The sequence below is a fragment of the Saccopteryx bilineata genome, chromosome 3, assembly GCF_036850765.1.
Source record: "Saccopteryx bilineata isolate mSacBil1 chromosome 3, mSacBil1_pri_phased_curated, whole genome shotgun sequence".
Taxonomy (NCBI): domain Eukaryota; kingdom Metazoa; phylum Chordata; class Mammalia; order Chiroptera; family Emballonuridae; genus Saccopteryx; species Saccopteryx bilineata.
This window is the reverse complement of record NC_089492.1, coordinates 240,487,049-240,499,836: the sequence shown is the minus strand read 5'-3', so window position 1 is coordinate 240,499,836 and position 12,788 is coordinate 240,487,049. Positions and strand designations below refer to the sequence as shown.

General features: G+C 40.2%; 1 protein-coding gene across 9 annotated transcripts in view; it reads left to right on the top strand.

Moving 5' to 3' along the window:
• Nucleotides 1–11,919, top strand: part of NFIA (nuclear factor I A) — a 386,029-nt gene extending 374,110 nt beyond the window's left edge. For all 9 annotated transcript variants that reach the window (XM_066269044.1, XM_066269047.1, XM_066269045.1 and 6 more), the window contains one exon: nucleotides 4,611–11,919. In XM_066269044.1, coding sequence (XP_066125141.1) covers nucleotides 4,611–4,628 — 18 coding nt within the window. In that variant the 3' untranslated portion in view covers nucleotides 4,629–11,919. The remainder of the gene's footprint in view (nucleotides 1–4,610) is intronic.
• Nucleotides 11,920–12,788: the final 869 nt, after the last annotated feature.

Sequence of the window (12,788 nt, the reverse complement as noted above, 5' to 3'; positions counted from 1 at the left end):
GGATTCAAACTTTCATGGAGCTGTAAATTAAGGGGCGGGAAGTATGAGAAAACTCCTTAGAGAATGGTGAAAAGAAAAAAAAAGAGTCGAGCTGCAATGGTTAAATGAAATTTTATAAGCACATTCAGTGTGGAGCTGTTTTGCATTACATGAGTTGAATACCTTAGAGACGCCACATCTGCAGGCACTTTATTAAATCCTTAGTCAGCACTTTCCAACCTGATGAGATTACTTCTTCATTTGACTGGAGAAAAGGAAAGCCGAGCTCTGGTCCTGGACTGCAGATTTCTTTTGATGTCTCACCTTGAATGCTGAGAGGACAGTTACCCTCTCCCCTCCCCCCAGCACATCCCAAACTATAGAAATTGTGAATGTAACAGTAATTTTACTTAACCTAGAGCCTTTGTGGGAGTGTGGATTTATGGAGCTCCAAAACAACTGGAGCTGAATGTTCCCAAGGAGAAAAAAATAGATCAAAGCCCTGTGTTTACTTCCTTAATGTAAATGTCTCAAGATAACATCATCCTATATTGTATTGTAATATTGGAACTCCCTGCAGATAAGGGACAGAGATTCCTTTGTAGTCCATCCGAATACAGTAGGTTAGATTAAGGGACTATAAAGTAGGAAGGCAGAAACCTAAGTTTATGTCAGTAAACAGCTGAAGACAATATTTTGACTCTCCATAAATGAATTTTGTTTAATGTGGCAACATTTTCCTAGTGGTTTGCTACTTGACCCCAACAATCTAACAATCTCAGATTTCTTTTATATTTTTCTTGTATAACCCAAGAATAAGCTGCTCAGAATTGTTCTTCAAGGAATGTTTTGAAACTTGCACTGCTTGCATAATGAATTTTATCATAAAATATCACCCAAAAAAACGGATTTTTCCAATCATGGAAGTTTATAGAAATTGAGTGGCTTATAAATGTATGACTATCACACTCATAACAGAAGTGTGTCTTCAGCTACAAACTGATCGCGAGAAAATTTGGAGTAGATGAATATTTATTATTATTATAACTGTTTATATGCTATCTCTGCAAATTAATGATTTAATCAGAGACCTCATTTCAAAAAAAAAAAATTTTCCTGTGTGGTTCCCCTAACAGACTGGTTCTCCTTCTGGAAAGCCTGGTCAAGTAGCTGGGTTAATTGTCCTGAAGATTAGTGTGATGTTGAAATAAGTACTAATGGTCAAATTACAGGAGTGAAAAAGTTTAAGAATAGGTTTTGGTTTGGGCCTGAAAGGGTTAATTAAGTTTTTTTCATGGGTTATTAAAGACCCCCAACCCAAGCCTTCAGGAGTCATATTGACACCCCACCACAGGGCCACTCGCCCCTCTATTGACATGTTGCTGGTCTGAGCACAATAGCCTTCTGTGTCTGCAAATCATTGCTAAAATCATCTCAAGGAAAAAAAAAAAAGTTTGAAAGCTTTAACGTTAGACAAAAGCCCGAGAGCTGCAGTGTGCAGCTCAAAAACCCAGAGTCAGCAACTTCTATTGATTAAAAACTAACCTTTAAAGTAACTCTGAGAGTGTGTGGTTAGCATTTAAATTTAAACATGTCATGAGTTGATTTGTGTTACTGAATACCAACTCAAAAGGAGTAACATTCACATCGCATTTTTTTTTCTAATTCCCTTAAGCAGCTAAAGTATTTCATGAAATGTCAATAGGGCAAAAAGAAAAAGGGGAGGGGGCCATTGCTGGGCCTTACAGTTTTCTTTCCCATGCAAATGTTCACCCCCCAAAAGAAAAGTGTGCAGAGTGAAACACAATAATTAGTCCTTTGTCTAACTTTCCCAAGTGCCAGAGAAAGACAGATTAATTAAATATACAGCAGTGTTGGTTTTTGGAGTGGGGGTCTTGCTTGCTGTGTAGGTCATAAATTAGGCAGAATAAATACTTCAATGTGTTTGCAGTGGGCCTGCTACGTCAGAGCCACTGGAAGGTTGGTGGGAGGAGAGCGGAGGGTTTCTTGCTAATGATAGTCACGTCTGGGTCTGTCTGGTTGCTCTTAGCAACCAGACATGATGTAACACCAGGATGAACTTGAACTTGGGGGACTTGAAAAGAGAACAATAGACCAGAGCAATCAATAAAGCCTATTTCAGTGAAGGATTACAGAGCTGCTCTGGGGTAACCTTGTCGGCAAAGCACACACTGAATAGTAAGATGTGTGAAGAAACTTTTTTTCCCCTGCTTTGCTTTTTAAGAGAAGTGCAGAGGCACTGCAGATTTTTGTAGTGTGCTGAGGTGGTGTCCAGAAACTGTGGGATGGAGAACTGCTCCCCCTGCTGACTCCCTGGGTCCCAGGCGTTTGCTTCAGGAAGTGCTGAGGCAGTGTCAGATTTAAGTCGGTTGTGAAAACAGAAATTATAAGCCTTATTTGTGGCACCCAAAGTTTGAGACTGTTTGTTCAAGAGAAAACTCGGCTGTACGGTGGATCGGAGTCAGCTCTTAGGAGAGCCTACGGAAAGTACAGTTCGGAGTTTGCCTCCCTTCCCCTTCTTCTTCCTTTTGTCCAGTTAGATTTAGGCCGTGTGTGTTTGCCAGGATGATTTCCTTTCAGGACACAAGAGGCTTTATTGTCTTCCTCAAAGCCTGTGGTCAAAGAATAACATCTAAAAGTATACAGGATGAGTAGTTTTGCGGTTTAGGTTCAGGTTTTTTTCAAGTCCCCTGGAAATCAAAGGTGGCTTGTGTGACTGGGAAATCTTATACCGTCCTCCACATAGCTATCATTTCGCCACTTATCCCGAGGATCAAACGAGTCCTTACTTTACCTAATTGAATCTCTGGGATACGCAGGAGCCTTCATCTTACGGAACCCGCCCCCAGTGTAACCCTTTCTTGATACTGTCAACTCAGAGATCTTTAGCGGTGTGCACTTTTATTAGAAGTTGGTGATTTTTCTGGGAACAACGATAAACGTGGATTTGCCAGGATGTTGCTAGAGGAAAGTTGGCAGAAGCCACATGCTTTTTTGGTTTCACTTGAGACACTGGCTCTGATTTTAACCTGCAGTTGGTGGCCTTGTTTAGCTAATAGAGGAAGATATGCCAGCATAGAAATCGAGGTATAACTGGACTAGTACCCAGCACCAACCACCTTATGAAAGGAAATGGTAACTGAGCCCAGCAGATACAGGCGAGGCTCGAAGTAAATGTCAAGGGAACAAACACATAAATGAGAGTTGTACAGTGGTCTCATTCTTGTCCCCTGGCACATCACGGTGGCTAATAAGGTGACATCTTGGTGCCACCTGGTTATTATGTCACTTTGAAAGCATTGTTTTAGAAATGCTGAGCTGAAAGGAGCATCATATACTCTACCTCATGCACATATATAGGTACTGAGGTTGCAGACAGATGCTGTGAATTGTCCAGAACCCCCAGGACTCCTGGTACAGCACTTTTCCCACTTTACCTGCACCTATTCTTATATCACTGTTCTTTTCAATTACACTTTACTTTCAATACTGTTTTATATTGATTTCAGGTATACAGCATAGTGATTAGACAAGAATCTACTTTATAGAAGTGTTTCCCCCTGATATTGCCAGTACCCATGTGGGACCATACATAGTTGTCAAATGATTATCGACTTTATTCCCTATGCTATGCTACATCTCTGTGACTGTGTTGTAACTGCCAATTTATATTGCTTAATCCCTTCACCTTTTTCACCCAGTCCCCAAACTCCCCTCCCCTCCAGCAGCCACTAGTCTGTTCTATGGCTGTGAATCCATTTCAGTTTTGCTTGTTCATTCATTCTGTTCCTTAGATGGCACATATAAATGAAATCATATGGTAGTTGTCTTTTCTCTGACTGAGTTATTTCACTGAGCATAATACCCTCCAGGTCCGTCTATGCTGTAGCAAGTGGTAAGATTTCATTCTTTTTTATGGCTGAGTAGTATTCCATTGTACATATGTACCACAGCTTTTTTATCCCACTTGTTAATTGATGGTCACTTGAGTTGCTTCCATGTCTTGGCTGTTATAGATAATGCTGCAAAGAACATAGAGGAACATAAAGGAGTTCTTTATTCTTATATCACTATTGATCATCTGTGTCTCCTAAGAGAATGCAGCAATAGCATCTTCAGTGCTTACGTCTCATGGAATAAAAGATGTGAAAATCATCGAAGTAGATGTTTATCCACATGAGCTCTCTCTCCCCTCACCCATTCTTCATTCAATCAACTCTTCTTTTTCAGAACCTTCTATAGCAGGTCCTATACTAGGCACTGAAGTTTCAGCAAAAAACAAGATGGTCCAGTTTCCTGCCTTCTTGTCACTGTCCCCACCAAACAACAAAACCTGTATGTGTATTTCAAGTGACATAAGTATTTTGTAAGATACATGCACAATGTGAGCAAACCCCAACAAAAGCTATGAGTTTCCATTTTAGAGAAGTAAGGTCCGTTTCAGCTACGCAAGATTTACTACCATTTGTCATCCCTTTACTTTTCCCAGCGAATCTCCCCCCTGGATCCCTAACATACATCCTGATTGCACAGGTGGAAGGACAACTTCTAAGTATATTATTTTCTAAATTATACCTCTAATTAATTACACTTCTCCTTTTCTCTTCTAGTCCTGGTACCTGGGATAAAAGTGGCAGCATCCCACCATCCACCAGACAGACCACCTGACCCTTTCTCAACTCTGTAACATGGACGCATCCTCAACCCAGCGCAGTTACCACTTCACTGTCAGTGGAAGGGGAGAATCAAATCAACTTGTACATGGAAACAGCAAGCATTATGGTCAAACAGCAAAGGCCATAACCTTTTGGGATTTTTTTTTAACTACTTTAGGGACTGTTGTAATTTTCTCATATGGTGCTGGAAATAGTTCGGCTTTGTAACATTTGAAGTGTTTTCGTGGTAGCGTGAGCATTAGGTGATGCGGCTAAAGAGGTCTACCCTTGCTCACTGACTTCCGTTGTAACACACTTTCCTTACGGAGCCTGGCTGTTTCACAGTATTTCATGAATTTACCCACACAGGTGTGAACCTCCTTGAGCAATCAGGGGGCACATGGAGAACTAAATCTTTTGTAGTAGCTGAGATCTGCAATATATAACTTACGGGACAGTCAAAGGGCAATGTTTTTCTGTAACATATTGGAAAAAGAAAATGCAGTTATGTTCCTTTTTTATTTTTTCTTTTAGCTTGGTTTGGTTCAGCAGTCAGCAGTTCAATCTATAACATGGCCCTCAAGGACAGTGAGCCCACTCACGTTGCAGAACAATTCTGAAAATGGCAAACTACTACTACTATTCAGTTTTTTAAAAGTTTTGAAATGCTGCACTTAACATTTAAAAAAAAACATTTTTTCAACAATTTCAACAATGACACACAAATTCACATGGAAATGGGGAAGATGGTCTGTTTTGACAGAAACTGACAGGAATCAATCAGAACAATCGAATTTTGAATTGAGTAAAGTGCAATTTCATTGGATAGCTAAATATCTTTGTAAGATAGAGATTGTTGAAAATTCTATTTTTGTTTTTCAAGTCCTCCCACCCCAGGACTCTAAATTATCGGGGTAAAAAACAGCCTTGGAAGAAAAAGGGGAGCTATTTTTGCTTTTTATGTTTTTTATTGTTAAACTTGTATCCCTTTAAAAACTGAAGGAAAATTAAAAAAAAAAAAACAAAAAAACAAATCTAATGGTGCTTTTACCACAATATGTTAACTACATTAAATGCTAATTAATTATTTTCTGTTATCAAAGCACATAACTAAAATGAAATCATGGTATCTGTTAATTTTATAAGCTAGAAGTCACTATAATAGATTATGCCAATTCTGAAAATTTTTACACGTTATCTGGCAACATAGGATTTATCAGTTATCAGACACTTCATTGTACCAGAGATTGTCCAGAAAATTTAAAGACCTTTGCGCCCCTGAACTGGGCTATGGGGAAAAATAATAATAATGATAATAATAATAATAATAATGAAACCAATACTGATACAAATGCTGGTGCCCACTCAGATCAAGGGTACTTGTTAGGGAAAAAAAAAAGTTTGCACCCCCAAATGTCCTGTATCTTATGTAAAACACACACACAAACACAGAAAAAAAATAACAAAAAAAAGTGCAAGTGATTTTTCTACCAGACAGTGAAGCACCCCGGCTTCCCACGCGACTTCAAGAAGATTTCCTATACTATACATATATATACGTTCTGGTTGGCAAGCCCTGCTGATCAGAGAAAGTCTCTGCATGTTCTAGTGTTAGTAACTAATTTTTATATAGTTAGTGTAGGATAAAGTAGAGTGCATTAAGACACAATATTGTAATCCCTACTCTAGGCACTTGCCTTTAAACTATGTTTTTTCAGCCCTTCAGAAGGGTTCTACTACTGTCCTATACAATCAAGTAACTGAAATTCTTGGGAAGACACTTTGCTCCTCATCTTTCCCCCGAAACGATGTTGTTTTATTTTGTTTTGTTTTTCCTTAATTTGCACGAAAACAAAATTCCATATCAATGTGCCTTGCCCTGGATAGCGATTATTTGTGGAATTGTTGCACATGCTCCTCTATTGAAAGGGGTTTTTCCCTAGTCAAGCATTTGGAGACACTTTTTTTGTAAATGTGACTTTTATGTCAGCCATTGTCAGTTTCAGCATCTAGAACTAAATAGAAAGTTAGTTGTTCCGCAGATAGGAGTAGTCTTTATTGTCCTCTGTGGTCAGTGGCAGTGCTATTCTGAGATCTGTAGATGCTTAGAATATCAGTATTTTGGATGTTGCTGCATTTTACAATTTATTTGGAGTCTTCCTTTATTTTCCCCCCCAGATATATGAAAATATGCAATACCTGCTTATATCGTGTAGAAAAGCTTAGCGATTATTAATTTTTCTTTTATTTTTTTTATTTGACCAAAGTCGGTGCTGCACTTGACGCAGTGTGTTCTAGGTGTTTGTCTTTGTACTTTTTTTGTGATTTTTTGAATGCACGTGCGCAGGAAGGGCTCCTCTTAGAGAAGCAGTCAAACTGTGAAGCACTAAGCTGACCCTGCTTCAAGCAATTTTGTTTTTACAACTGTTCCTTTCACAAGCAAGCCTTAAAAAAAAAAGACAACTTCCTTTTTCTTCAGCTCCCACACCCCATTTTTCTTAGCAGACTGCAGTCAATCCACATTCAATAAAAAGTATATAATGCCCATTTTTATATGCACGTTTTTAAACTTCCAAGTTCTGAAAATTGTTTACTGGTTATCTCTATTTAAGGAAAAAAAAATAAAATAAAACATTTTGGATTTTCATATGTGTCTGATAAGTGGTTGAATAGTCGTTTGGCGCTGTTGTATGGTGTGATTGTCAGTATATGGTGTCATTCCTCTAGCCAGCCAGCATACTTTGCCTTCCCCTATAGCACTTAGCTGGGCATTACTTTATTATGACATATGTGCACTAAAAAAAAAAAAGAAAAAAGGAAAAAAAAAAAGAAAAAAAATAGCAGCTTTCAGTGCTTCACAGTGAAGGGAACAAAGCCTAGACAAACATTTTGTCAGAACCTTGCGATAAGCCGAGGTATTACCAGTAAATTGGTTGTATATACAATAAAATTGCACCCTTTTTTAAAAACAAAACAAACTAAGCAATAGTTTGGGCAGTTTTAGTTGTTTTTAGTGAGCATGTTGTAGTCATGACTGCAAAGAGAGAGAATAAACTGCCCACTCAGAAGATATGTAATTTGTATTGTTGTATAGTTTTATTGATTACACTGATTTATTCTACCCTATTTTATAATGCAGGACTTTTGTAATGTTGTTTAAATGAGGAAAAAAATTCTGTCAAATTAGCCTAATGGAACTTCTGATTGTTCATTATAAAGGCAGCGTTCATAGAATTGCTTTTCTTTCTCTCCCGAGCCCCCCTTTGGGAACTGGATTTAAGTTTAAAACTTTCCTGTTTCCTTTTTTTTTTTTTGTAAGTATTTAAATACAGGTTTTTTTTTCTCTCAATGGTATAGCATATTCCTATACTTGAGAAGTATAGGTCTACTGAAAAACCATTGTAAATGGACGTTACAGGTATGCTGTATTTTTGAAGGTATTTTGTTGTATTAAGTTTGATGAAGCTAAAAACTAGGGAACTCTGAACAGATTTGCAGGAAAAAAAATGTTTTAAAGGCTTTAAAACATTAGGAAGGCAGTCTAGGGTGATAACAGGGGTTAAGTATTCAATACACTAAGTTACATTTTTGTTCATGTTTCATTGTCCAGAAAGCAGCAGGAAACTATAGTTCAGTGGTGATCAAGCAGGAAACAAGAACACCAACAATCCGAGAATTCACTTCTTTAGAGTAGAAGCCGAGCGAAGAAGTTGAAGGAAGATTTGGTACCTGGGCTGTGTAGACTGACAGACTGAGGGCTCTTGTTCTTGGAAGCCCAGTCCTTGATTCTGAGACACATCTAATTTTTTTCTCCTCTGTCAAATGGCATTAAAAATATTGGCAAAGATAAGTTCCTCAAGTCACTCTCCATGTTTTTCCCCCCTTTGGGAACTGAAGTCAGAGGCACAGACACTAAATCTTACCATTTTTCTACATTTCTGGCCCATCCCCCTGCCAATAAAATGCTCCTTTCTGATCACTCGTGGGTGGGGGCCCTTTCCCTGATGCCACTCTGTCCATCCCAGAGCCTTTTTCTTTCCTTTAAGGTTCGAACTAACTTTTCTGTTTCTTCACGCCCTGCATGAACAGTTATTTAGTGTCAGCTCCCCCAGCCCCACCCGTCCGTCAGGTACGGGCTGCCGGGCAAGCCAACAGGTACACTTCCCAATGCTTGTGTTCATTCTCTGACAGTTCAAGTGTGAAGGAGCCCACACTTCCCAGAGCCAGGTTCGGACAGTCCATGGGGATACGCAAAACCCATCTCAGTAAGTGGCTCTTCCCCTTTCCCCCCCTCATCCCCACGCGCTTCGCATCCCGTAGTAACAGTGTCACAAGTATTGACGGAATCTGGATTAAGAAAAACATTTCTTCCTTGTGATTTTTGTTTGAAGGGAGGGGTTTCTAAGATTGTCATTTAATGTACTTTGCATCACGTCTCTAGAAATGTCTTTTCATCCGTGCTGGTGGTGGTGATGGTGGTGGTTTCTCTCTCTTTCTTTCTATCTCTTATTTTCTTTTCTTCCTCTTCTTCTTTTTTTCCTTCCTGGTAGCAGGCCTCCATAGAACAGATTTAAAACACAACTGGCATGGTAATGTAAGGAGAGCTCCAGCGGCCCCTCGCCACCCCCGCCGGGACCTGTCCTTGAACGGTCTCAGGAAGCTGCACTGCCCACCGGCAGCGCTCTCATTCACACCGGCTTCCAAGGCCATTTTTGTCCTGAAGTCAATGCATGTATTTACTGTTTGACAGTAAACCCGCTCTGCCTTCTCCACGTTCAAGGCTGTGCATTCGTCTAATTAGTGTCGTGTATGTTTTCCTTTCATTTTTTTTTCCAATAAAAAAGCAGTGGGATGAAAATTGCTTTGATATATAGCAGGTAACATTGAAGCTATTCCATAGCACTTAACTGTAGTGAATACTGTGTCACCAATTCTGAAATCAATTTAATGTTTAATGCAAATCCATTACATGGTGCTATTACAGGCTGACAAAATGATTTACACAAATGTGACAACTTGGGCTCAATTCACTCTGCTTTCCAACAGTGTAAATGCATAGCAGTGTTTATCTGCATGAGAACTATGCACTAATCTATCTGAAGAAAAAAAAAACTATATCAACTTTGGTATCTACTTTCCGTTTACTTCAATCCTTGCCTTTTTGGTCATTGTTATAATGCCAGCTTTAGGACAGAAAGAATTATAAGAAAACCAGCATAATACCTGATATATTAAAATGTAGTGCCTGTGAAATCTGTATTATATTGCTCTTCTGAAGTAAGATTTTTCTACACCGGTAGCCTTCGCTGTCTGTCAGTCAGGACCTTCTGGTATAGGCGATGTAAAATAACCGTACAATATTAATGCATGCTACTCCATAATGCTTAGTGAGCTGTACGAATATTACTCAAAGTTATGTTAGTCTTTCTTTCTGACTTGGTTCTTGTCAGCTAGGTTTAAAGGTATTTCACTGAGAACGCAAATTCTGTCTTTTCTTGAATTCGGCTGTTTTCAGTATTTTGGAGGTATACATTTACTTAAATTCAGTATTACTTGTGTTTTTTGTTTTCGTTTTTGTTCTTTTTTTGTTTTGTTTTGTTTTATTTTTCTTTCCTAGGGGACAAGCATGGGTATTTGATTTCAGAAATCAAACTGGCAAGACTTTTGTCTAAAAACGACCATTTGAATTTGAAGAACTCTGCTACAAAGACACTGAGAACATTTCCAAGAGAGGGACATTTTCCCGGACCCTTGATGGAAGCTGTGCTGATCCGGAAGCGTTTTCTTATTGGACACTGTTCAGCCAGGTACCCATGCTTGATCCGTCTTCACACCAGACTTCCTCATATGAAAAGAAAAAAAAAAAAAAGAAAAAAAATCTTTAAGAAATCACTTGGCTATTTAGTTTCATGCACAGTTGCAATATTTTCTTCAAAAATAAAACTCTGTACAAACTTTGGGCCCGATTCATAAGAAAAAGAAATTTGCTATTAACACGGGATTTTTACAATACACTTTTTTTTGGTCTAAATGTGAAACTACTTTCCAAATTAATTAAATTTTATCTCACTTTCTCCCTTAAACCAGCACCCATCTGTGTTTTATGCCCAGAGGGTTACAGCCCCAGATTAGGGGGACAGGGAAATAGGAAACAGGTACCGGAAATGCTCAGAAAGATAAGGGTGACCACCTGCAGTTGAACACGAGCACAGGGAGGCAGCAGCGTGTGGGGGCAGGACCCGCCTGTGTGCCAGGCACCACGACTTTCACAGGTGGACTCCTTATGCTGTTCAATTCAAAAAACATAATTTCCAACATGTGTCTGGACCATAAGAGTAGATATACAGTGGAAGTGCTACCTCTCATCCCTCCAGGGTACCTTCATGGTAGAAGACAGTCACCAGGTCGTGCTGTGTGACCTTTTCCATCTCTATAATGCTTCTGAGGACAATGTCCAACAAACTGGGCTGGTTTTCCTGCTGTTTTGATGCTCAGCTTCTTACAATGACAGAAGCTTTTTCCCCCTTTGATTCTATTTTTTATTTTTATTATTTTAGTAAAAATCTATAAATTGCCACTTTTTTTTTAAAACATCTTAACGCAGTCACAAGGCCACTGGCTACTTAGGGATGAGATGCGAGAGAGCTGTCAACTCCACTCTGCGCTGGTCTCAGACCAGCCTCTGCACTACGAAGGCATCTGCGAGTGTCCTCACCTAGAGCCCGAGCTTTCTCTGGTTCTAGGAGGCCCATAAGAAAGGCTTTCAAAGCAAATGCAACTCCCCCTCCCCTACAGCCCTGACCTCTTACCCCAGAACAAAGTTCACTTGGGACTTCCCACCACCCTTGGAAATCTGTCTATTCAAGATACCTTGGTTTTGCATTTCAAAATTGGGGGGGAGGGGATTGAACACTTGCAATAAGAGATTAGTTGTGAAACTGAACACTCCCGTGTTAATAACTTGGTTTGACATTTGTTTTATGAGCCGGGCCCCCTGTGCCTCTAGATTACTTGTATTGACTCTCATAGTTAGCCTTTTAGTTTTACTGTGTTCTGTGAAAATTTGTAATTGGTTGAGAATCACTGTGGGCGTCCATTCTTATTCAACTAAATCTCCACAGGTTTTTGAGCTGGTGTGGATTAGTTTAACTCTTGTATTCAACCATTAGTGCTACCACCTTCTCACATTACAATACAATTACTGGAAGCAAGTACTGCATTTCCTATGCAACAAAAAAGGAAAAATAAAAAATTGCTAATGCTATGGGAGCTGTGTCATCATTTGCTTTAAATCATGCCTGGGTGGCTGTATTTGAGCGACAGTTATGGGCGTGAATCAGGGGTTCCTCCAGAAGATGGTCCTTCTGCACCATGGGGTCTCCATTATTCTTGACAGATGTCAGACACATCAGGCCTATCACAGAGTTCTATTGGGCAATAATGTTGGTTTTTCCACCTGCTGAGACAACTGCAGGACTTAACACTCCCTTAGTGCTTAGTGTGTCTGATATTGTTTGGTTAAGGCCCCATTGGGAAACAGGAATGAATCCAGTAGGTTTTCAGCAGGGGCTCTGAAGTAGCGAGGATATCTGTGGGGTACAGCCACCACCCTGAGCTGGGAGAACAAAAGGGAAGTTGGGTTACCAGAACCTAGGGACTCTTAGGAGGGACCCCACACAGCTGGTACTATGATCTTCACTGAGAGGGCTCACTGTGAGGGAGGGGGGTGCCGCGCAGCTGGGACTGAGGCCTCTGAGAGGATGTGGTGGGGAGGGGGCTGGTGCTCGGACCAGGGGGAGGGACACAGCCAATGGGATTAGTACTGAGGAGCCAGGCACGGTGGGTGCCTGGAGGCGTGGAAGGAGCTGGAGGCTGTGCACCCATCCTCTGCTGCTGTCACGTTGCAGACAGGAGCTGAAACCGGAAAGAGGTCCTTCTCCCTCTCCTCCCCCATCGAGGCTCCTGCCCCTGGCTCTTACTGGCCAGATTCAACTGTAGCCACCTGGCAAGGAAGTCTGGAAAACGTAGTGAGAAAGCTACTAGCCCCACAGGACAGGGTGTGGAAGGATGCCTTTGGAGACCAGAGATCATAAGTAAATGACACATACACCTTAACCCATCTCATCTTCACAA